Genomic DNA, 25,420 nt, shown 5'->3' with positions numbered 1-25,420 from the left:
TCCTGAAATACTCTCCAGGGAATGTTATAGATTATTTAACATTAAAGACAACACACTGAACTATTTCAGACATTAGTGACTAGAAAAAAAAATCAATAGTATTTGCCTAGAGTAGCATTCTATGAGTTTTCCTATATGATCCTAAATTTTTCAGCAATACTTCAAACACTCAAGTCAGCACATTTAATTTTATTAAAGAATTTTAAAGTTTATTAATTTACAGAGAACTTTCAACATACTTGTCTCATTATATCTGGATTATTAAGCATGTGACTGATCTCTGGATTTCGCTGTATCAATTGCTGCATTTGAGGATTGGCCATAATTAACTGCCTCATCAGGTCGGGATTTGAAAGCATGCTCTGAACAAAGGGATTTTCCATTATCTGAACCATCATTTCCGGGTTGGACATGAGCTGTCGCTGCATCTGACTTTGTAACTCTGAAAAGTTAGATGTATTCAGGCCCAGGCTACTCAGACCTGCAAGTCCTCCGAGGCCACCTTAAGGGGGGAGAAAAAAAAAATTGAACTTTCTGCTTTTAGTACATTTCTAAATCAATTTCATCTGGACAACTTTTCTTAAATACAAAATACTTTAATGTATCACCCAAATTTCCAGACAATGCAAAACAGTGGGAATTCCATCCTTCCCAGACACTAAAGAGTCCTTCCTCCAACGTCTGTTGTTTTAATAATGAAGACATTTAGCTGACAACCAATACTTTGGATAAGACATATATGTTATTACCACTCTAGCAATGTTGATGTCTGTGTCCTTCAGATTTCAAAAATTTCTCCCTTGTAAACCATGCAGTATATACATGCATGTCTGCAAGAGTCTATTTGCAGGAGTCATTTAAAATTTAACAGAGAGTAAGTATGATAGCATTACAATACAGTATATTTTCCTTTTATTTTGATAAAGCAGAACTCTTTCCAGTTCCTAATGCATCAGGTACTAAAAATAAGGTAAAACAGTTTTCTACAATCTTCACGCTGTCTAAATTGCAAAACTTCAAACTGACCCCAAAATTGTGGCAACCAAAATCACTCATGAAAATCTGAGCCATTTTAAACTCATAACAGCAAATGCTTACTAATTTTAACTTTTTTATTCTATTCATTTTTCAGAAAATGAAACAAGAGATAGAGGGCCTGAATCACCAGTGTTAAGTCTGGTGCGGGTAGCAGGAGAAAACCACTTTTCAGCTGCAGAACAGGAGCCTGTCTGTGCTTGGGAAATGTACGCTCCGAAAGAGAAGGTAAGATAGAGCTATTAGGCCCAGTGATTTGATTTGGTCAGAGAAATATGCTTGTAGGTGGGGTAACAGTTTTGTCACTGTTGTTCACAATCTGGGTGACACTAGGGGCACAATTTCTGCAGTGCCCTCAACTCCTTGGATCAATCCAGATATATTGTAGAGCAGGGGTGGCCAACCTGAGCCTGAGAAGGAGCCAGAATTTACCAATGTACATTGCCAAAGAGCCACAGTAATATGTCAGCAGCCCGACCCCCCTCCCCCATTAGCTCCCACCCTCCAGCCCCCAGCCCCTCCCGCCTGCCACAATCAGCTGTTTCGCACGTGCAGGAGGCTCTGTGGGGGAGGGGGAGGAGCAAGGGCATGGCGAGGAGCAAGGGCATGGCAGGCTTGGGGGAAGGGGCAGAGCGGTGGCAGGGCCTGGGGCAGAGCAGGGGGTTGAGCAGTGAGCACCCCTCCGGCACAATGGAAAGTTCACATCTGTAGCTCCAGCCCCAGAGTCAGCGCCTATGCAAGGAGCTGCATATTAACCTCTGAAGAGCCGCATGCGGATCCGGAGCCACAGGTTGGCCGCCCCTGTTGTAGAGCATGCACAGCTCACAGGGAGCTCTATAATTTTCACACTACCAGTAATGCGGGAATGAAACACCAGCTGCACCTTGCTATTTGTTGATGTGCTATATGAAGCAGCAGCATAGGAGTATTCCATGTATGCAAGATTTTCCACAGAGGAAGATTTCAAGGAAATAAGATTCCTACAATCAAATGCTGAAATTAAACCCTTTTCTCTAAATGGGCTATAACAACTAAGCGAAGGGCAGTGTTCTTAACCCACAAAGTTAGCAGATAAAGACTGTACCCAAACCAAAAGGGCTGCTGGTTGTTGAGGCGGGTGTGGAGGTACTACTGCTTGATGTCGATGTGGTAGAAGTATTCCCTGTGGTGTTCGTTTGCTGTACAGGATGATCTTGTGATCTGAAAAATAAAGTTAAAACTATAAACCACTTTATTGAGGCAATTTAAAAGATTTCTGGAAGGATCCAGAGACAATTTAGCATGAAATAACCAGAATATAAATTATGACTATTCTCATATATTGTGTCAATACCGTTATTTAAACATGGACAGCAAGTAATCTGGCTTGAGTGATTTATTTAGAACATGCTTTGGGTATTTCTATTTTCTTCCCAACTGGATATTAAACTCATATCCCCAGCCCAGACAAAAACCAGAATCTCAAGATTCTCCAGGACAATCTCTAAAAGGAAAGATTTAAACGCAAATAGGGTTAAAAAGGTGATCGTGCATGTTTTATCATTCCAAATTGATGTTTTCACTGAGATCCCAAACCCCACCCCTCACTGCAGCTGGAACCATGAGCAGGACTTCAGCCAGTCACTGAAGCAATTAACACAGTACCACAGCCATTATTTCTGATAAGCTTCAGCTGTTTTCTGAACAATAGCAGGTACCAATCCATTTCCCTTCCCATTGTTTTCTGCTCAAACATTGCAAATAAATTGAGAGAAAGAAAACCATCCAGACATCTAAATTATCTGACAGTGCAAAGTAAAAGCCTGTGCTACCGAACCATTTCTAGCTGGGACACTGTGGCAATTCTAATCTGAAGGCCAACTGTGGATACAACTATAAACAGTCTACAGCCAATACAAACAAAACTGAGTCATTTCAGGCTGCAAGTGTTGTAACATGTACTGCACGCTACTGTCTATTCAGAGTTAGAACTCTTCAGAAAATGGGAGCACAATTATGTAAACCTCGCTACTGATTTATGACCAAATCTGTTCCCAAACTTGGTCATGGCAGATTTCTCATTTGCAGTGTCAGGATAGCAGTCCTGCACTTGACGGATCAGCTCAGCTTTGGACAGGTCAATCTGTCCTTTGCTGAAACGATCTGGACCAGTCCCAAAAATGTGAACATCCCCTCAGCTGCTTCTGGTGCAGTTTGCTGTTGGAGAAGGTAAGGAACATTCCTGGAGCACCGCTTACACACGCCCTAGACAACAACTGCAATGGAATTGCCCTTCCTTGCACAAAAGGCCTGTAAAAGCAGCCATATGTTTGTATGAATAGACAACATTAAATTGTCTTGGCTAAAGAAAACAGATGATTTGCAGTTCGTAGGAAGTGTAGGTGGTTAGCAGTTGTGGGAAGGCCTTGAAAAATGGTATGCTTAATTGAACATACTGGGCTTGGAATGTGGCTTAACTAGAAAAACTGGACCTGGAAGGTAACTGATAAAAAGGTGAAAAGTCTTGAAGAAGAAGCCCCAATCATCAGGGGTGGTTCTATGTGGCTTTAACAAAAAGGTTTCAGAGTAGCAGCCGTGTTAGTCTGTATCTGCAAAAAGAAAAGGAGTACTTGTGGCACCTTAGAGACTAACAAATTTATTTGAGCATAAGCTTTCGTGAGCTACAGCTCTCTTCATCGGATGCTGTAGCTCATGAAAGCTTATGCTCAAATAAATTTGTTAGTCTCTAAGGTGCCACAAGTACTCCTTTAAAAAAAAAAAAAAAAATTCATAAAGCAGTGACTATAGTCACATAGGTTCTGATACATAAAGTATAAAAGGGTAAACTCAAAAGGATCATTACTAGTACCTGCTGTCCAGCTGAAGCCAGCCAATGTGGGTTTGAGTGTCCTCAGTCTAATCCTGCAGTAAGTACTTGAACAATGCTTATAACTGCATGTTACTGAATGGGCATATGATTGCTTAGGCATTTAAGGCACATTTGGAGCAGCTGGATAAATGGCATTCAGCCTTTGAATTTAATAAAGGATTTTAAGATTAAACTGGTGTCCTGGTGATGCCTGTATTATCAATAAAAATAATTCCAATAGGGCTTCTGCTCTATACCTGGAGATTGACTTAAAGGTAAACACAGTTGATGTGTTCATCTTTTGCAGATATTTTTCTTCCAGTTGGGCATGGTTTGAAGTTGCTGAACAGGCTGCCTTCATCCTGGAGAGATGAAAACTGAAACACCTAAGAAGCTTATAGGGCAACAAATAATGCTGGTGTTCAGCACTCAAGTGCCAGAATTGAGTGCCCAAAGAACAGAAAGTTTTTTTTATTATTAGCAACCTAAACCCATCTAGAAGGGAGGAACATGGCAAGCAATACTCATGAAAAGAGCACTGTGACTGTAGAGGCTCAGCTCCTACAAGGAGTTTTCACTGACTCAAGTCAAGAAAGCGCTGACTGGAAAGTTTTAAGTTCAGTGGGGAAGTTCAGAAGGTGGCACATGACTGCCAAGAGAGGAGGCTGACACTCACACTATCCTGCTATTGCAGCATTTAGGGAACAAAAAACTTCAAGAGTTCGGAGATTTCCACCTATGCTTTTGCAAGGGACCTCAGGACCAGGAGTAAGAATATTGCTTTTTTTTTGAGATCTAGTAATTGCACAATAAGATTTAATTGGGAAAGGAGAATATTTATTTGGTTTCTTACAGCTAAAAAAATAGAAGACAGCTTATCAGCAAGGTTACCTGTTTTGTGTTTTGATGACAAGGTGAACAGTGAGTCCATCGTGAATCCCATGCTGGGTCAGAGTATCTTGATCTTTTAAAATTTTTCCAGCAAATATTAATACAAGTTGATCTGTGTGGGACTTGAAACGCTTAGAGATTTCTTCCTTAAACTAGATATTAGAAAGAAAAAGTTAATGTGATTATGTGTAAATCAGTGCATTAACTATTCTATTTTAAAAAACTTTTGAGATTTGGTGAAGTTATTTTGCATGTTTACTATTTTCAAGTTTATACAATATACACCCCCTTTATTAAATGCTCCCTCAGTTTTTTATTTTTGACAATGACTATGAAGTCAGATCATTCCCATTTGTACATTCAAAATAGTTAAACAATATGTCAATCAACAGTGTTAGAAATTGATTAACTTTAAATCCTTTCCTGCACCAGCCATATACACAACAAAAGCTTAAATGTCAAAGAATGAGAAAAAAAATCTTGGTTATCTTTTTCAATTACAGCTTCTCTCATGTAATTTTGTATAAGTGTATATGTAAGAGGTGTAACTCTTATTAACACCTGTAACAGATATAAGTATTTGAAAACAGCATTTTCACATTAAGTAAAACCCATTTTTGACAATGCAGTATTCACATAATGTTAGGCTTGTTATAACTTCACAAAAGGAAGCATTTCCAGTGTTCTTATATTATCGCCATGTACTGAAATGGGCTCAAATTCCTGTGGTCAAAGCACATATAACAGAACCATAGCTAAGCTGAGCAAATGCTACCATGGCCATCTAACTCAATTTTCTTGCTCTTATGGGGGTTATACAGCAACACTATTTTGTAATACTTCTGTGTAGTCTATCATTTCACCACTTAACTTCTGTACATGGTACTATGCATTAGCTTTACAATGCTGGTGTGATATTTACAAAGTTATGGAAAGCAGTTGTTGTGACAGATACAGGAATTTCTTGCATATCCTTGGGAGTCCTTAAGTTTAGGTATATTTGAGGTCCATTGTATGAAATGCAAAGTTTATATATTATTGTGGGACAGGATTGAATGTAACCTGGGGAAAAGGGACAGGAGGATGTGATGTGATGCCTGGGATTTCAAAAGACTCTATGCCAGACAAGAATGGACTTTTGCATTAATAAGTGTTAAATGGATTTCCTGGGGAATACCTAGGGAGAGGTTAATGCAAATTCCCCACCTCTGTTTAGAAAAGTCTGGCTTGCTGGGAATATCACAGTGTTGGCTGTGGAGATCAAGGAAGAAGGAGGCACGCCTCGGGGCCCTATTTCACCCTGGGGTGTTCGCTACTTCCCACCACCCAACACAGATGTAATGAGGTTAAGTGGTGTCTGTATAAAATAAGTAAGAACTATTAATTATTCTTCAAGAAAGGCTTTTAATGATTTTCAACTATAATAACAGCATAAACAAAACAAGAATAGGAAAACCAAAGGCCAACACTGAATAAGAATACATACAAAAGGCAGATTATACTGAAGACAAGTGCAAGTACAAGTAATATTGTGGACCATTTGCGAGTTCCTGAACAGTGACTCTACATATGCTGGTCCTGGCAGGTTATAATAAAAGCCCCGAAGACAAGCATAGGTAAAACTATTGTTCACCAGCCCTATATTCCTGGTGTTTTTAAAGGCAACATAAAGCTGACGAACGACAGCACTATAGGCGTTTGCTAGGACTATGTAAAAGACAAGCAATAACACATGCAAAGCTATTATGCATCAGCCGTCTACTATTGATTTTATACTATGGTATCGATACAACTCTTGGCAAGGAACAGGAGGGAGAGAAACGTAGGTATCTGCCCAAGAGAGGTGACAACTGAAGGGCCTGGAGCCCAGAGTGGATGCTCTTGGTGGACTACAGAGGGGGGAACTACAGGTGCAATTGCCCTGAACTGTGACAGCTGTTGCATATGCTTTTACTTGTCTTAAGTTTCTATTCTTAACACCAGAAAAAAAATTATAGAACACATTTAAAGAAATCAGGCAAAAGAACGGGAATGACTCAGTGTAACGGATAGTGATATGCAACATTTTCAACATCCAGATCACTAGTTCTAATTAGCAGTGACCAAAGTTTGTTTGCACCCTAGGACTATGTTGTGGCTTCATCCTAGTTATACTGAATATACCTCCACACCACAAAACAAACAAAAAAACAAACATACAACCAATGGCACCAAAGCCATCTTTTGTTGGCAGTCTCAGAAAACAGAATGACAAGGCAAGCTAACTATTTTGCTCTCTGCCCTCTAGCGGTGATCCTTGCAGGCCCTGGTTGCAGCATGCTGGGGCTACATAAGCAAGCTTGGATTGCCACCTGTCTGTGCTTTATCTATTCTGTGAATAGGTGCTATACTGACACCACCTCACAAAAGTAATAAATGCATTTAATTTTAAAGAGAAAAGGAAGATATTTTGTCAGGCTGATGACATATTGTGAAAAAAATCAAACATTTCAATTTATTTCTTGATTTAAGGACTAAGATTGTAAGCTAAATTGCTTGGAAGATTTTACGCTTTTAAAAATCTTTCAGAAGCTTGCCATTTTTTTTTTTATTATTGATATGATCAATTTAATTTTTAAAGAAATCATGCTCTAACTGGAGATAGAAGTGAATTCTCATTCCATGCAAGACCCCAAGATATTGATCCAGAAATGAATTATTCATTTATATTGCAGTAGCACCTACGGACCAAACAAGTCAGGTCCCATTGAGCTAGACACTTTATAAACGTAGAAAGTGACAGTCCCTACTCCAAAGAGTTTGCAATCTGACAAAAAAGACAAGACAACAGATGGATGAGACAAACAAGAAGGTAATGTTGTGGCAGTGAAGGCAAGAAAACTCTGTGCCTACACAAAGCTTTATTAAGTCAATAGAGCCCTTCACACATGGAATTCATCTCAGGATGAGGGTCTAAAATAAATTATGGCTCAGAATTTTCTTTTTAGGGGGCTTTTTAACCTTAACTGACCTTGATGGCTACTTCCTGGTCAAAAGACATTTTAGATACTGCTATTTACACGTGCTGATTTGTCATAAAAACAGTAGTGACTGGTAAAACACTGTTTAGTGACAGCTTTAAAGCTGAAGAAAAAATTATTAAAGTTGCAATAAATGAACATTAGTATTAACTTTAAATTTAATCTTAAATCAAGTCTAATTTGCTGTGACCCAATTTCTAGAAGGAACTACTCATTCAAGAGGTCAGGACATTGAACAATTTGTGGGAGATTATATAACCACACGCTATCCAGTGCCATCAATATACTGGCATCAAAAGCAGCACCACCACTCCCTTCTCTCTGCCCAGACATATCTATGGTTTTCAGATAACCCACAAAAGAAACACAAAAGATGGGAGACTATGCCAGTGGTGAAAATGCTAACAGCCCCTGACAAGCTAGGGCACAAACAATTCCTACATGACATACCTAGGCCATGGAATTGGTCAAGCAATCTCTTCTGCCTAGGTAGTAAAACTATTCTGAACTGTGAGACATTTTGGGAACCTAGCAGATTGCATCAAGCAGCTCACTACACAAAGATCATCTGAATTTGCAATAGCCGCAATTATATGGTTATACACAATAGAGATACAGTATCCCTCTTTTTAGAATTTAATCTGTTCACACAATGGGAAGCCCTAGAAACACTGAAGAAAATCCAAGCCATTACTTGTGATTTTCTGCAATAGTTTTTCTGGATGGCGAACGGAAGCCAAGAATACCCAAACCAACAGCTAACAGATTGCCAGTTTACAATGCACTTGAAAACCCAACCAACCCACCCACCCACCGAGACAGAACACAAGTTGAACAATGGATACCCCAGAAAACCAATTTTTAGTACAGGTGACTTCTAAACTATTGCCAGCAGCTAATCTCCCATTCCTGGACAAAGTTATTGTTTTTCATTAGCTTCTCAATCTGAAACGCAACTGCCAATATAATAAACCCTTCTCAAACAGGTTCTACGCTAGAATTTGGCACAGAGGAGCTGCTGGTTGCACCTTTTAACCAGGCACAATGGACAAATAATCACATTCATTCTTCTGAATTTCAATATGTGAAACGATACATTACGAGTTACTTTTCACAGTAGGGTTGTGAGGGAGGACATTTAAAAAAAAATAAATCAGAAAAAACATTATTCTAGGGAAAATTAAAAAATGAGAACCTGAGCTGCCTTTCCACAGCCCCACATGGTAGGCCAAACACTGTCTGCTGACTCACAGTAAGCAATAAAAAACAGCAACTGTGAATGCATTGGTGCCCATTCATGTGCCTGACTGAAGACAAAGAGTGTTGTGAAATAAAAGGAATAAAACCAATGGAATAAAAATATCCAGAAAGACCACTCCCCATTCCAACCAATCGTGGCCTAGCATGAGAGATACCTATACAACTATTAACTATTATAGCAAGGATTTTCAAAGAGGCCGAGAGAATTAGACACCCAACTCCCATGAAAACTGGGCACCAAACACCTTTTGGCCTGTTGAAAATTCCAGCCTGCAACTTTATATATCTAAACAAGAAAGTGAAAGCTGCTTGCTCTTCCAAGCACAGGACTTTTGTTTTGAACAGTGAAATACATGCAGTCCCGCACTACAAGAGAGACTGTCCAGACTTTGTAGCTGGGTGAAAGAGTTACAACAAGATTTATGTTCCTAAAAGTCGTTTAAAGTGCAGTTCTATTTCAAAGATTGACATCACCTTACTCAGAGCAGCTCCCTGTTACGTTCCAAGTGTCATCTGTAATGACAAATAAGTTTTTACTATTATTTATTCCTATTAAAAATAGAGGCAACGCAGCTAAAAGAATTAGCTGGATTCCATTCAGGTCTGGCCTACACTACAGCATTAGGCTGACCTAATTATGTCAGTGTACATACCACAGCCTTGCTCCACCTGAGGCAAATGCCCCAGTATACTGACATAACTCCACCTCCAGGAGAGACCCAGGGCTTATTTCAGTGTATTTAGGGTGACACAATGTTTCTGTAGACATTCTGTTACTTACAAGTACTGGTTGTCATTCTTGTCAATTTCATTACTCCGCTGGCACCGGGCTTCTCAGCACCGCGCCAGGAACAGGGCAGCCACACCAGGCTTTTCAGCTCCCCGCTGGGAATGGTGCAACCAACTGGACACTGGAGGCAGATCTCCCCTAGCCTGGCTGCCCCACAAGGCTCTCAGCTCCCCAGTGGGGCATGGCTGTACCCGACAGGGAGCTCCACGCCCAGAGTCTGGTCAGCTGTCACGCTCTGGGTGGAGAGCCAAGAGCCCAGCGGGGAGCCGAGAAGCCAGGTGTGGCTGCCCTGTTCCCCGCAGGGAGCCGAGGGGGAGGTAAGCCCAGCTTCTGGCAGGGAGCTGCGTGCGGAACTGAAAGCCCTGGCTGTGAGCCCCCACATTGCCCCTCTTAAATCGGTGGAAGCACTCCAAGGGAAGAGACACACCACCAATAGAAGAAGGGTTATGCGGACATGAACCACTGGCTGTAAATCAACCTAACATAGATCAACTTAAGTTTATAGTGTAGACATGCCCTCTGTCTTACACAAAGGAATCAATATTCTACTTGACAGTCCAAATACCTAAATTAAAACTGGGCAACCCCGTAAAATCTGCAGAATTGTATTTTCTTGTGATTAGAGAGAGAAGGAAAGAATTTTTATTTCAGTTCCTTGGCTGATTTGTAAGGTTGTCAGTTTAAAAAAAATTACTAGTGAGGCAATGTAGCCTGGTGGACAGAGCACTGGACTGGGACCCAGGAGAGTCTAATCCCAATTCTACTGCTGGGTACTATTGGGCAAATCACTTCAACTCTGTGCCTCAATTTCACCATCTGTAAAATAGGGATAATTATCCTCACCTCCTTTGTAAAGTGGTTTGAGATCAAGTGACAAAGAGCATGATATTCCTATAAACTGAGCAAAATGATCTGGAACTAACAGATTACTAGAAAGGCATAATGGGATTCCATGTTAACTATCACTTTTTGAAGGAGAACAACACTTTGAGAACTCGGCCGAGTATCCTTTTTTAGCATACGAGTGCTACAAAGGCGTTAAATTTAAACTTACCAGAGTTAGACAATTTAGTGGCATTCTTACTGAGAAAACTAAATGACTTCAAGTTCTAATGCTCATAAAATGGCAAGTGTTTGCTTGAGAAAAAATACATACACTGCATCCACAGGTTAGTTTTTCCACCTAATTATAAATTAGGCATTACAGAACCAAAAACATAGTAACCTACAAAGAAAAGCTAGTAGATTTATTTTAGGCAACACCAGAGCTATCTTAAAAGGGATTTTATTAAAGTTCAACTAACCTTATCTTAAAGTCTGACATAACTTTATATTAGACTGCTTTGTTTCGGCTACTGAAAGTAATATTTCTTTGGCATGGAAAATTTTAGTGCTAAGGAACATAAGTTACCAACCCCATCAACAAGGGCAGATCCAAACAAAAAAATTTTTCCTCCTCCTCAGCACACAATCCTTAGTACTTTAGAATGTGGTCCAAGATCTCACCTAACCAAATCAAGCATCTGATCACCCACTGCCATTCTGTCAATGATTCCTCTGCAACAAAGTATTTCATTGATTAGTTTTTCTTTGTGGACTGCATTCATAACAGTATTTAGAGCAGCCTTTCAAAGTTCTGCTTTCCCAACAGATTGAGGGTGAATGATTTTTTTAAAAAACCCCATCAAGATAGGGCAGAAAATTAGATTTTGTGCTTTGGTTTATAAACTTTCATGACATTTCTGATTTATAGAAAAAAAAGTGATGAAGCATAGGCAATTTACTTAATTCGGAATTATCACTCAAAAATCATTTGATTACAAGAAACTTCAGACCCTTATTCTTACAGCTGTTTGATGCTTAACTATTTTGTTTGTCAATCATTTATCAGAAAAATGTTGGTAAATTCTTGATTGTATAACATTTTTTTGTTTCGTTTTTTAAATATGGCACTTTCTACGTGATCCAGGTTTTGGAGGAAAGTAAATACATATTTTAAAAAAAAGTCACCATTACCAAACCAAGCAGTACCTTTTTGTTGTTCTTGAACAGCTTTTAAATCAAGTTTCCAGAATGTGGGAGAAAGAATTTAAGTTATGAAGTGCCGAGTAATTCATCCCAGCAGCGTTTTTTTGTGTTTGTTTGTTTGTAAGAAAAACAAGTGCATGAAGAAGAGTTGATGATTTGCAAGAATGAGTCAGTTCACATGAGTTGGCTGTGAGTTTGATGGGTTTTAACGTGTAGTTTAGGGAATAGAAGTGTATGCAAAAGAAAACAAGTAAAATTTTTACTCCATTTTTGAAACTTTTATGCACTCAGCTGCTTAACTAGAAGAAAAGCAATCAGACAGATCACACTATCAATAGCTGGAGAGAGCAATAACTGACTATTATGTGACTTCAGTAATTTTGAGAGTGAACCTAGGTTGATGAAAGCCACATCTATGTTATACCATTCATCAATCTGTGGACTGCTAGAAAACCACTGAGAAAGGATTGATTTACACTAGTTTACAGAAATTGAAAGCAAATTGCACATATCAGGAATATGAAAATATGGTGCCAACATTCTGTTCCCTTTCATATATATAGTTTTATAATTACGTTAACACTGTTCAACATCAGGCCTTAATATGTGGAATGTGGCTAAGCTGTAATTGTGGGAACGAATAACAATTTTGAATAGCATGATTTATGCATTTAAACATTCAACCATAGTGTTCCATGAATAGCTTTTTTCCTTTGGGTGTTTTAAAGATAAAGAGAACACTAATGCACAAATAGCCATCTTTTTATCATGCAGAACTCCAGAATACGAGATACATGTGCATGTATGCTTGTAAAAAGGCATTCCAGCATTTTAAAATTGAGTACAGCGTAGTGTGCACAGCACATTATTTTAAAATACGTGGCATCTTATTTTTAAACTATTGGAAATCACTCCAAACATCTCAAACACACTTCAAAGAGGACAAGAAACACTGTATGGCAAAGATGAAATTTAAAAAAGGAATCATGAGAGCACAGAAACACTTGAAATTTTCTCTAGGGTTCGATAATTTAAGTTGCATTGTACTAACCTTACCAAGAGAAGATTTACATGTGAGCTTAGGACAAATGAAAAATTTCAGGCCTGAGGGTAATTTTTTGCAAGAGTTATAAGCACTTCAATACAGGATCCTAAAATAATAGTGCCTTGACTACTACAAACAATCTATAGAATATTTCTATGTATGTTTTGGAGCATTTTAATATGCAAGTAGACTGTTTGCATACAAGTTAAAAAGATAAAGCAGGCTGCATTTTTCTGCCAGGACTGTAGTATTTACAAAATAATGCATGACTTGACATTTGGGGATTTTTGTGTATGTGGATGGAAACAGTGAACTCCCTACACTCAGAACCTTGAAAATTGCCAACTTCAGCCGTGGATTGCATGAAAGGTTAACAGAGAGCATGAACTCAGGAACACAAAGAAGCACACCAGTGAATGCCCAGTGAGCTTTAACTCCTCCAAGGTAAACTGCCTAAAAATGAAGAGTAAAGTTGTTTAAGGTGGCTGATTCTAACATCTTTTACCATTCAAACACAGTTTAAGTCATACTATAAATAGGAGGAGAGATTATTTAAGGAACAAGAGGCCCTTAAAATGACTTCCTCTCCCCCACCCCCCACTTTTGCCTTCTTCCCTATGACCTCTCCTAAAACTTCTCTTCTTAAAACAATCCAACTGAAAAAGAACTAACAAAATCATTCCCTTGAATACAAGAACGTTCTGGAATGTACATCTTCTGGAAGAGCAGTCAGCATGCTCCTATATCTGTGATTGATTCTTCAAACAAAAGATGAAAGACCTAGCCAAATAATGTACCTAGTCTGGAGTCAGCAGGTTTACAGCTATTCCTTATCCCTCAATATACTACAAATCTTTGTATAGTTGTGCAAGTTTAGTAGCAGACCCATTTCAAAAACAGTGAAGCTATAGGTTCCAGTCCTTGGGTCAAGCCCAGCTGCATTCAGCACAGAAACAGAAGGTGCTGGGAAAGAGAGACGTGGCAATATTCCACCTTTATGGTCAACAAGGCTACCTACAGCTTATTTGGGTTTTGATGCAAGTTAGAGCAATCTAAGCGCTGCTCTAATCTGCGCATGGCAGTAATGATCCCCCAAAAAGCTGTTGTGGCATCCAGGAAACACCAGAGCACAAAAACACTCGACACACATTCCCTCCTGGCTTAAATACACCCTACACTGGGGCTCTGTCTACACTGGAAATTGAACGACAAAACTTTTGTCTTTTACAAGTGTTAAAAAATAAAATACACCCCCAAAAGACAAAAGTTTTGCCAACAACAAGCGCCGGTGTGAACAGTGCTCTTGCCGACAAAGCACTCTCGTCGGGGGTGGAAGTTTTTTGTCAGCAGAAGAGAAGACAAACGGTGGCTACACTGCGCGACTTTTAGCGGCATGGCTGTAGCGATACAGCCATGTCACTAAAAGCTGTGTAGTGTAGACATAGAATGTACATGCAAGATCCAGACTAATTCACCAAACAGTGTCACGTGAGGTCTCATTAAAAACTGGTGTCACACTGGTCGTCACGATCATTGTGAAATACATGTATGAATGCTGTGTAAGGAGTTATTTATACATAAGGCTACGTTTTTGTTACTCATATTTTTAGTGAAAGTCAGGGACGGGCCACGGTCAATAAACAAAAATTAATGGAAGCTCGTGGCCCGTCCCTGACTTTCACTAAAAATATCCCTGACAAAATAGGGAGGCGAGTCCCACCACCTGCCCTGACTGGGCAGCTGCAGGACCCACCTGCTGCCCCCAGCTGGACAGCTGCAGGGTGCCCCCATCAGTGTGGGGGCTGGGAGCTGTGGGGGTGGGGGGAGGGGCCTGGCTGGGAGCTCCAGCCCCAGGGCAGAAAATGTCACAGAGGTCAATGGAAGTCACTGATTCTGTGACATAATCGTAGCTGTATTTATATACACGGAAAATTATGTTCTGAAACATCTGTTGTCCAGGGACTGGTTACCAGTAAAAATGAAAAACAGGTTTTCTGTCAGAAAAGAAATGCTTATATAGTTGACTGTTCACATGTAAATTAAGTATTGTACGTTTCACAATGCTAATGAAGGACCAGGGAAAAACTTGAGAGAAAAGTAATAGGAAGAAGCAAACAGAGGAGGAAAGGCAGGAATATCAAAGGTTTCTGTGCTATAATTGGGGGACAAAGAAAACACCCTGTTATCCCTCACTTAAGAAGTAAGTGGACAGCGAATTTGCTTCATGAAAGTGGGATCTCAACCAGGCTTGGCTGAAAACACTGGAGAGAACTTCAGGTGAGATAAGCTTCTTCAGATAAGAAGATAACTTGCTAGTTAAGTTTAATTTTTAAAAAGCATGTTATGATTTTGTTTTCTGTGTAACCATCTGCATTCTTATCATGGTAACTTGAATCTCTGTTCTTTGATTATGAACTTATTCTTGTTTTCACTATAGATATATCTAAGTATTGTGATGCTAAGCACAGTGGTGATGCAGAGTTGAAGCTTACAAGCTGGTCTGTACTGTTTCTTTGGGAACAGCAGACCTGGTAATTCGATGAGTGTTCAGTGGATAAGGGGCTGGACATTGCAGAAATGCTCTGAAGATGGGGGTTAGTGTTTGCCTATTGCTTGCTACCTGTACAGACAGAGCAAGGCCTGTGGAGGCCTGGAAGTCAATGCTTGTGCTGCCAGAGGCTGGTGGTTTCAGGGAACTAATCCACCACATCGCAAGCACAAACAAGACTTCCTCACACTAAGGGCAGTTGATGGTGAGGTGTCTCACAACCCTGGGTACTGTCACACTGTTCTATTCCGGAACTCACTGTGCAGTACACTTTTCTTAAAATGAACTTCAAAAATAAAGTCTCAAATGACTAAGGGATTATTATGCTGGTTACAGTTATACAGTTTAAGGTGAACTGAAAGGCTATTGAATCTGCCCACACAAGTTCAGACCCTCATCTAATTTCTATGTTTTTCCTGCAGCTATGGAGCACATCATTGTCCCTGCCGACACTAGCAAAAGGACCCATTGCTGACTATGTGTCAGCAACAGATGCAGCTGAACTGGTGATCAAAACTATTTGGTCATGTCTACACTTGAAATTAATCCATTTTTAGCACCGGTTCAACTGCATCCATTGCTGACAGTGAGCAACTACAACAGGTTAATGTGATTGTATAGCAAGAGCTGCTAATATCTAAATATTACAGGAGTTGTAGACCTTACATCCTCTCAGACGTTAGCAGGGCCATCAACTATTGCAGAGATGAAATCCTGGCCCCACTGACGTCTATGGTAGCTTTTGCCACTGATTTCAATGGGGCCAGCATTTCACTCAAGGTCTTATCAGGTAAAAAGTAGGATCTAATTTTAACTAATTTGCTTAAGTATTTGCAATTTAAGTAGGTATATATAGTCTATAAATCACCTGATGTCCAAAACTTGTGTTTATTTTGGGAAAATATTTCATTACTCCATTAACTACTTTATAACTATTCCAAATTTTAGACAGCTGTCTACTAGCAAAGATAGGTTTCAGAGTAGCAGCCGTGTTAGTCTGTATCCACAAAAAGAACAGGAGTACTTGTAGCACTGCCACAAGTACTCCTGTTCTTTTTACTAGCAAAGAGTGCATCTACATTAAAATATCACATTTTTAAAAAGTAGTCAGAATTTATAGATCTACTGTAGATGTATTTCATATATAGATCCAAGGAATAATATTTAATGATAAAAAGTCACGCACAAGTACATTGGTCTACCCAGATACTTATAATGAACTCATTACTATACTAACTAAGCAGAGCTTGGAAAATCCATTGGCAAGTGTAAAGCTTTTCATGGCAAGTGAGAGTCCTAAACTAGTTCCTATACAGAATATAAGAACTCTGAAAAACAAATTTCCAGATGTAAAATGATGCAGAGTTGTTATTTGTAGCCCACAAACAGCTCTGGGCTAAATGCTCAAGGCCACCTAGGAGAAAAGTGACATACTGCCTATTAATTTCAACTAAAGATTTGTCTACATCCCTGAAATAGCTTTGAATATCTCAGCTCTAATGTCAAAAGTTGCAAAGTTTTGACAAAAGAGTGAAAATAAGACTAATCAGTTTCACTACTGCTATTCAGAACTCTCAGGTCAAGGGGGAAAATGAAAAAACTTGTCAGTTTCACCCAGCTGCTGCTTAGGAAAGCAGCCAGAAGTATCAAAGCACTCTGGAATTCTGACTAGGCAAGAAGAGTCCAAAAATGAAGCTTGCAGGCAGCATAGCAGAGAGCCTACCCCACTCCAGCAGTCAGGAGGCTCTGGAAAAGCTAAGGGTATGTCTACACTGGATATGCTACAGCAGCATAGCTGCAGCTGTGCTCCTGCGGTGTAGACAAATATTACAGAGATGGAAGGGGTTCTTCCACTGCTGTAGTAAATCCAACTCTGACAGGCAGTAGTTAAGTTAGTAGTTAGCAGTTTCTACACCAGTGCTTAAGTCATCTTAATTACATTGAACAGGGAATGAAATTTTTCACAACTCAAAGATGTAGTTAAGCTGACCTAACTCTGTTGCATAGACCATCCCTAACAGGCAAAGCAGCCAAGAGGAAGACTGTGATGAAACTTCTGGCCTAGTAGCCAGAAACTGATCTAAAAACAAACCAAAATCAAATTCCTGAGCAGGGCCCAAAGGGAATGCCTTGGTAGAAATTTCAACATCTTACCCCTTCCTAGTAACAGCAAGGGGCTGGCTGTGCTTTTAACCAGATTGTTGATCTTAAGTCTTGCTACTGGAGCTCCCATCTTGTCCTTTATAGCCTTATCTGGCTAAGAAGTTATGACCTTCGGCCAGTAGGCAGCTGGTGCAATTTTTTACACACTGGGCATGTTCCAAAACACCTACTTGCAAAGGCTTAGAAAAGAAGGCTACGACTTTGGTTGAAGTCATTATGGAGTTAAATTTAAGTTGCATACATTGAATGCTCCAGTGATGTGCAAAAATTAAACACTTTTTAATAACAGCATGAAATAAGCTCTCATGGGTAACATTTCTTTGGTTTTTGCAGCTCTGTTAGTGTGGCAAAGTCTGTATCCTTCATTAGTAGGAAAACATCTACTCTACAGCTAGCTGCTTTACAATTTAACTGTTAATATCCTAGGACCTGCAGCCACAGAACTTCAAGGTTCTCCTAAGCTAAATAGAATCAGGCCTGGTCCATATTTGGATGGAAGGTCTCTAAAGAAAGACTTAAGTATCACAGGAAATGGTGTTGATTCAAGAATGGCATTCTTCCCTATGAACCCAAGGTGCAAAAGAATGAATTAATTTTCATTAGAACACAGAAAAAGATCCTAACAGCTCATGATTGATAGACAATACCATTGGAGAAACTACTATGTAATGGCACCAGCACATTCCCACACAGCTGTGGCTGCATTTCACTGGCAGCATCCTTATCAATATAATTTTAAGCGGTAATACTCTTTTTGGGTAAAAACATCATGTGCACACACCCTAACTAAACTACATGCTGCACCCCTTTCTTTAGCCACGAGGACTGTCAGGTGAAGGCTGTAACTATCCTTCCTCATCATCAACCTCTGCCTAACTGGTAACCCATGCAATATGCGTGTCAGGTTGAGGCCCAGCCTCCCGCTGTTAGCGCGGCTCAGCTGCCTGGGCTTAGGCTCAGCTCACAGTAGGAGAGCGAAAGCCACTCATCTCCTCTCGCCGACGGGACTACAGAGACAGGAGCTGAGGACTCGCTGCCAGTGGGCGAGCCGGCCCCGGCGGCTCGCAGCAGCGCTAGCCGTACTAGAGCAGGCCATACTCAGAGCCAGGGCAGGCAGCGACGGCGCACAGGGTAACACAGCGGGGCGCTGCTTCGTCACCCGGCAAGGCTCGGGCTTGGCTTGGCTAGGAGGCCCCCGCACTGCGGCTGGGCTCGGCTGCGGGAGAGTGCTGCCAACCTCAGCCTCTCCCCACGGGAGCAGGAAACTCCCCAGGGCTCGGAAACTCAGTCGGGGGCAGGAAGCTGCGCGGCCTCGCCCACCTCCCCACCGGCGCTGCTACCGGCACGGCCTCCCGGGCCCGCCCCCCTCACCTGCCGCACGTTGCTGGTCTCGGACACCGCGAACTCCTCCTTCTCTTTGGGGGTTTTCACGGTGACTTTGATGATCCGCGGCTCCGAGGAGGCGGCTCCTCCCGGGGCGGGGGAATCCGGGGGGCTGCGGCCCCCGGGGGGGCTCTCTCCGCTCTCGGCCATGGCAGGGGAGAGGGCCGCTTACTCGAGGTCTCGCTCGCTCTCGCCGCGCGGGGCACGCTACGTGAACCCAGCCCCTCACCGCCGCTGCCTCGCGCGCCGACACCAGGAAACACTCGCGACACTCTCACTCCCGGAGAGTTAAACGGAAACAACCCATCTCAGGCGCGGCGCGCACTGATGACGTTGCGAATGAGGGAAGTTACTAGAAAGGGATGTTGTCTCGCCTGGCGTGGGGCACACAGGTCAGCCTAGCGCGCATGCGCAACCAGTGTTGCGCAGTATCAACTTGATAGCAGTGCGCAACCGTATCCACCGAAGGCTCTAGGTTAGCCGCTGTGAGACTCCTTCCGGTTCGCATGCATAACCAGTGCGCCTGCGCATGTCACCTGACCGGGCTAGAGCGATGGTGCGTTGCGTTCGCTTTGCTTAGTGCGCATGTGCGGCCTTTTGCCTTCCGCTTGAGCGTTGGAGGGTGAGTGGTTCCTGACTGTCTGGGTTGGAACCTAGGAGAGTCCCGCCTCCCTCTCTCGGTGCTCCGCTGTCTCCAGGTGGAGATGAGGGTCCGTGGCGCTCCCAGCGCAGCACACGCAGCGTGCACGGTGCCCGGGACTTGCTCATTGCTGGGGCTTCTGAAGCAGCCAGGCCCCCTGGTTTCACTCTGCAACATGCATGGTGCACAGCAGGGGGCCTGGAGATAGCTGCGCTCCAGGCCGTGTGGGCGGCCGTCATGCCCGACTCTGGCACAAGTAAGGTAAAGCACCAGGTACAGCCCACCCGCCCCAATGAGTGAAAATCTGTGTCCCCTTTATGCAGAGCTGCTAGGGCATGGTGTCATGCATCTCACCTGACGCATGTGGCAGCTTCGTCACATCACTCGACCCACTCCCCCCATAATTGGTAAATTGTCAGGTGTGTCTGAGACAGCCAGGGTCTCATAGCCTAGGGGGTGTAAGTAGTGCTCTTCTCACCCCATTCCCACTGCCATAGATCAGTGGTTTTCAACCGTTTTTCATTTGCAGACCCCTAAAAAACTTCAAATAGAGGAATGTACCCCTTGGGAAACCTTAGACCTAGTCTGTGGACCCCCAGTTGAAAACCACTGTTCTATCATAACCACCTTTCGCAGACCCCGTAGATATAATCCATGGACCCTGCCACAGGTTGAAAACCATTGTTCTGGTGATACCTGAGAGGCTGCAAAAGATCCAGGCGGATCTGCTTAGTATAGGGCGTAGATCTCTAGTCTGGCCCTATCATATCTACTTTGCCACAGTGCTTTCCAGAACACCTGCCAAGTTATCGGCTTGGTTGTGCTGGCTGTAAGTCCTAGCCTCCACTCTGCTCCCAGCCCCAGGAATAGAATCCTGGGAAATTGTTACCCACCATTCCACTGCTGACTTACAGTCAAACAGCTGTATAACCCATTGGTAAAGTGCCATATTCCCTCTTCCGGTTGGCCTGTATACAATATAATACCCTGGTTTTGCTACCAGTTACCCCTACTGGAGGAGATGTGCAACATATAGATGAAAATTCTGGGTTCAAACCTTGGTAATGACCCAGGTAGAGCTGTCAATCAGGAGAAGAATTTGCTGGATGGTAAAACTAGACAAATAATAGTATGGCCAGATTATGGAATTTACATCACTACACTCCCACAAATTAGTCACATACCCAGAAAAAGATCAGAGTGAAAGGCAAATCCTGTTCCCTGCCTCCACTCCTGTGGTGTATTGCCAGCAAAATTGGTGCAGGCCTGCATATCAGAGCAGAATTACAGGGTGCTTGTTCCTGTGTGGTATGGAGTGGCAGTGGCTCCCTATGCTCTAATGCAAAGGAACAGCGCAAGAGGAGGATCTGCTGCTATATAGAAAATTCTATACTTCTATACACATTTAAAGTGGGCTAAAGCCATAGGATTAATGCAGTCTCAGCTCCCCAACCACTCCAAGGCTGGCAGCGAAGACTGTTTCACCCCCTTCCTCATGGGGATTTCCTTAGAGCTCAACTACTTTGTCCACGCAGCAGCCAATCCTGGAATCTTTACTCAGGATCTTGCTGTCATAAACATTCACCATTTTGAAAGGCTGCAGAATTATAACAGAAGCATCCACAGCAATACCATGGTTAAAGTATAGGAGGAACTGTGTGGTAACGTATCTATAGCACCTCCTCTGTTACCAGTCTCTGAAAAGAAAGCAAGGAGGTCTGTTTAGGCAGACTGTGCTAGAAAATACATAGTAAAGGCAGTGAACTGTGCAGCCTGGAAGTATGGTCAGATGGCAGAGAGATGTGGATCTCCACCCAAGAGAGGCAACAGCTAGGGAGCTGACAGCCTGAGAATGGGTGCCCTTACTGGAGCGTGGGGGTGGAAATATAGGTGCAGTTGCCCTGAACTGTAACAGTTCCAGCAGTGCAGAGCAGTGGAAATTGTCTTGAAATAGCATTTTATACAGAAATCAAGCATCAGATTGGGGATCAGAATTTCATTTGCAGTCCACAGGTTAGAGATATACAAATTGGGGTAACCTAGGAGCTAGTCTGTGTTTTACATATATTTGAATCCCACCTACAAAGCAGTTGTACAATTGGGGATGTCACAAAATAATGTATTCTTACAAATATTAAGAATTACACAGTTCCACATTGTTTGGAACAGCCCTTTTATAAATTTTCAGTTTAAATGAGGCAGATTACTAATGCCTTGATTCAATGAGAACATTTAAGAAAATGGGAACAAGTAATTTACTGCAGCCTAGTTGTGGAGAATGACTTACTAATGCACTAGAGAGGGTCCTCATCATAGAATTAGTCAAGTGTGGGGGGAAAGTTCATCAAGAAATTAAAGGTTTCTTGATCCACCTACTCCCTTCAGTCCAGACGATAAGGAAGAGTCAGTTTGTCGAGTTTCAACGTCTTTTTTTTCTTGCCATTTTCTCAGGGGACAAAAATAATGCATTTGTTCAGAGACATTAAACTACACTGGTGTGAACCCATCTTACACCTTTTAGCCAGCAGCATATGAGAACCAGAAAGTGAAACTAACCCTAAACATAGGATTTTTACAACTGTTCTAGTTTTTTCGCTCTACAGGCTATGTACGCACTGTAGATGGGAGGTATAATTGCCAAGTTGGGTACACACACTAGCTTTGCTCAAGCTGACATGCTAAAAATAGCAATGTAGTCATGGCAGCACTGTCTAGCCCAGGGGTGGCCAACCTGAGCTTGAGGAGCTGCCTGAATGTACCAGTGTGCATTTCCGAAGAGCCACAGTGATACGTCAGCAGCCCCCCATCAACTTCCCCCACCCCGCTCCCCGTGCCTTCCACCCACCAACAGCCCCACCGATTAGCACCTCTCCCTCCCCACACCTCCCGATCAGCTGTTTCATGGCATGCAGGAAGCTGGGGGGGGGGGGGGGGAGCGAGGGCACTGCAGGCTCAGGGGAGGGGCCAGGAAGGGGTGGAGTTGAGGGTAGGGCCTGTGCCACGGGTTGAGCAGTGGGCACCCCCCGACACATTGGAAAGTTGGCACCTGTAGTTCCAGCCCCGGAGTCAGTGCCTATACAAGGAGCTGCATATTAACTTCTGAAGAGCCGCATGTGGCTCCAGAGCCACTGGTTGGCCACCCCTGGTCTAGCCTTCTGAGCACATAACCAGGATCTCAAAACAGGATTGTATTTGGGTGGCAAGTGTGAGCTGTTGTGGCACACTGCTATTTTCAGTATGTCAGATTGAGCAGAGCTAGCATGCGTTCATCTACTCAAACTGAGAATTACACCTCCCAGCTGCAGTATAGATAATAGTAAGGGGAAGTAGATTTAAAAAAAATAAATAAAGAGTATCTTGACAATGTTCTTTCAACTTGTACTCCTTCTCCACTTCACTCTTTTTCTTCTTGCCCTGCTCCTTGTCCTTTCCCTTTTCTCAGCTAGTTTTTCTGCATCAATTTCTGACTACAAGTGCTATGTTATTTGGTATAAAAAAGTTCTTTGGTGCAGGGAGTTAACTTTTTTCTTTTGTCATTTTCCTATTGCTACAGTTTGAACATAGGAAAGCTGAAGTTTTGCAGTTAGAGGGGCAGATTCTGGCATAATTCTGGAACTAGTTTGGGGCATTTACATCTGTGTGGCATCAAATTCCCTGGCCAGCCAAACCTTGCACAATTCTGCTTCCATAGGAGAAACAAAACCTTTGATGGGAACAGACTCAGCTATTATGATAATATAAATGAAAAGCTTCTGATATAACAATGTTTGTGCAAAGATTTTAAATAGTTTTTGTTAATAAACTGATTTTAATATATTGTTTTATTTAACCCAACAAGGTACATCGTTTGCATTGTGCTAGGATATTGCTGCTCTTTGGTCACACTGGTAACTACCAGGCTGATGGCTAAGTATTCCAGCCACCCAAGAAACAGTGATACACTCCCTAGAGTGTCCTGTCTGTGATTATAAAATAGCTAACCCTTAGGAGAAAAGGGATTGTTAAAATTGTATATAAAATGCATTACATCACTTATAAATAGTCCCAAAAGAAAAACAAAACATAACTAAAAATTACTACTTCTAACTTATTTTAATTAAAAGGATTTTTCAGATAGCAAGTGTTTTACCCATTTCTCCACCTGCTCCCCTTTCTTTTCTGTCTCTCTCTTTCTGATTAAGACTTTTGAACTTAAATTTAATTTTAAAGTTGAATCAGAAGTTCTAAACTATGTTAAATTCCCAGCTCTGCCTAGTAAATGATAGGTATATTCAGAATTACCCCAGTTTAACTTTAAATCAGTTTGAAAGCCAGTTTAGTTGAACAGATACAAAACTCCTGTGTAGACACTCTGAATTCAGTTTACCAAGTGTCGGTTTAGTTTAACTGGGTAAGAACTGAGCCAGGTTTAAACTGAACTGAAAGTATCCACATAGGGTTTTGAACCAGTTTAACTACATTTAAAATCACACCTGATGCAATTTTGACAAGATCTCAGCAAGTATAATTACATTGGGCTGAAAGATGATGTAAAGTTGCAGCAATTTAAGATCCACTCAGACATTTGACTGCAGTCCACATCTAAGACCTCCAAGGAGTGCTCCAGCAAAACCAAGAAAAACCACTAAACATTCCTAGTGTTTCTAAGATTAAAAAAAAACACTAGAAAACAACACCCTCCTCTCCCCCCCCCCCCCACCACCACACACACCCATCCACCCCTTTATGGCCTTGTTTATACATAATGGAGCAACAGAGGGTCAAAACCAATTTTCCCTTTGTAGGTCACCTTTTAGGGATTCCACTTATCACATATAGTTTACCTGTTGCTAAATGACAAGAGCAGTGTTTAAGACTCTTGCTGTTGACAAAGAATGCAGCCCTATCTTGAAGGATACTGTAGAATCTGTTAAAGAAGTTAAGCTGAAAACAATAAATATGCTAACTGGATAGCAATTATCATGTGTTATTTTTGCTGAGATGAGGCTCAATGCTGCACAATGTGGAGCATTGTGGCCCTAACCTAGTAAGGCACATAAGCATGGTGCTTTGCTGCATCAGGGCTAGAATGCTTCACATAGTGCAGCATTGAGCCCATGATAAAGATTAGTTGGTCGTGAAGTAAGAATACTGCATTTTGATTAAGTAGGATCTGACTTTTCTTTTAAGGAAACTGTGACATTATTGACATGAACTGTGACCATATAGATCATTGTTGCAACCAGGGTCCTATGGGTGCACCAGGTCTTGTACAGAGGAGGTCAAGTGGGGTATCTATGGAAAGGTTGCAATTTGCTGGTTATGGATTATGTTGTCTGTATGTGTGTATCATGTTTGTATTTCATCTGAGCTTTCCTGGGAACTTTCAAACTAACATGTAAACAATTGTGTCGGCCTGCAAAGAGCTGAATCATTCATGGACATGTGACTTGCCCAAGTGGCTACAAACTCCATCTCGTTGCTGTGATTTTTCACAGAAGAACAAAGGGGCCTCCACCCACAAGAGGAAGTCTATTTAAACTCCTGGGAGACCCCTCCATTTTGTCTTCAGCTGGCTAAAGAGAGAGCCTCTTCACCCCCAAGGATACCTGAAATAAACTGGAACAAAGGACAGTAACTACGGGGGTGTGAGTGATTGCTGGACCCAGACTCAGAAAGAGTCCAGTCTGTGAAAGAAGCTTATTGGAACATCTCTGGGGGTGAGATTTTATCTGCAATCAGTTTCTTAATATATTAGGCTTAGACTTGCGTGTTTTGTTTCAATTTGCT

At 41.8% G+C, this 25,420-nt stretch overlaps 1 protein-coding gene across 3 annotated transcripts in view; it reads right to left on the bottom strand.

Moving 5' to 3' along the window:
* UBQLN1 (ubiquilin 1) overlaps nt 1-23,209 on the bottom strand; it is a 39,234-nt gene extending 16,025 nt beyond the window's left edge. Inside the window, exons 1-4 of one of the 3 annotated variants that reach the window (XM_007065532.4) lie at nt 19,000-23,209; nt 4,775-4,926; nt 2,120-2,235; nt 240-502 (exon numbers count right to left, since the gene is read on the bottom strand). In XM_007065532.4, the coding sequence (XP_007065594.1) occupies nt 240-502; nt 2,120-2,235; nt 4,775-4,926; nt 19,000-19,161 (693 nt within the window). In that variant the 5' untranslated portion in view covers nt 19,162-23,209. The remainder of the gene's footprint in view (nt 1-239; nt 503-2,119; nt 2,236-4,774; nt 4,927-18,999) is intronic. The other 2 variants (XM_007065533.4, XM_037901786.2) reach the window with 2 other exon arrangements.
* Between the last annotated feature and the right edge of the window lie 2,211 nt (nt 23,210-25,420).

The sequence above is a fragment of the Chelonia mydas genome, chromosome 5 (genome assembly GCF_015237465.2).
Source record: "Chelonia mydas isolate rCheMyd1 chromosome 5, rCheMyd1.pri.v2, whole genome shotgun sequence".
NCBI lineage: Eukaryota > Metazoa > Chordata > Testudines > Cheloniidae > Chelonia > Chelonia mydas.
This window is presented reverse-complemented; position numbering and strand designations above follow the sequence as displayed.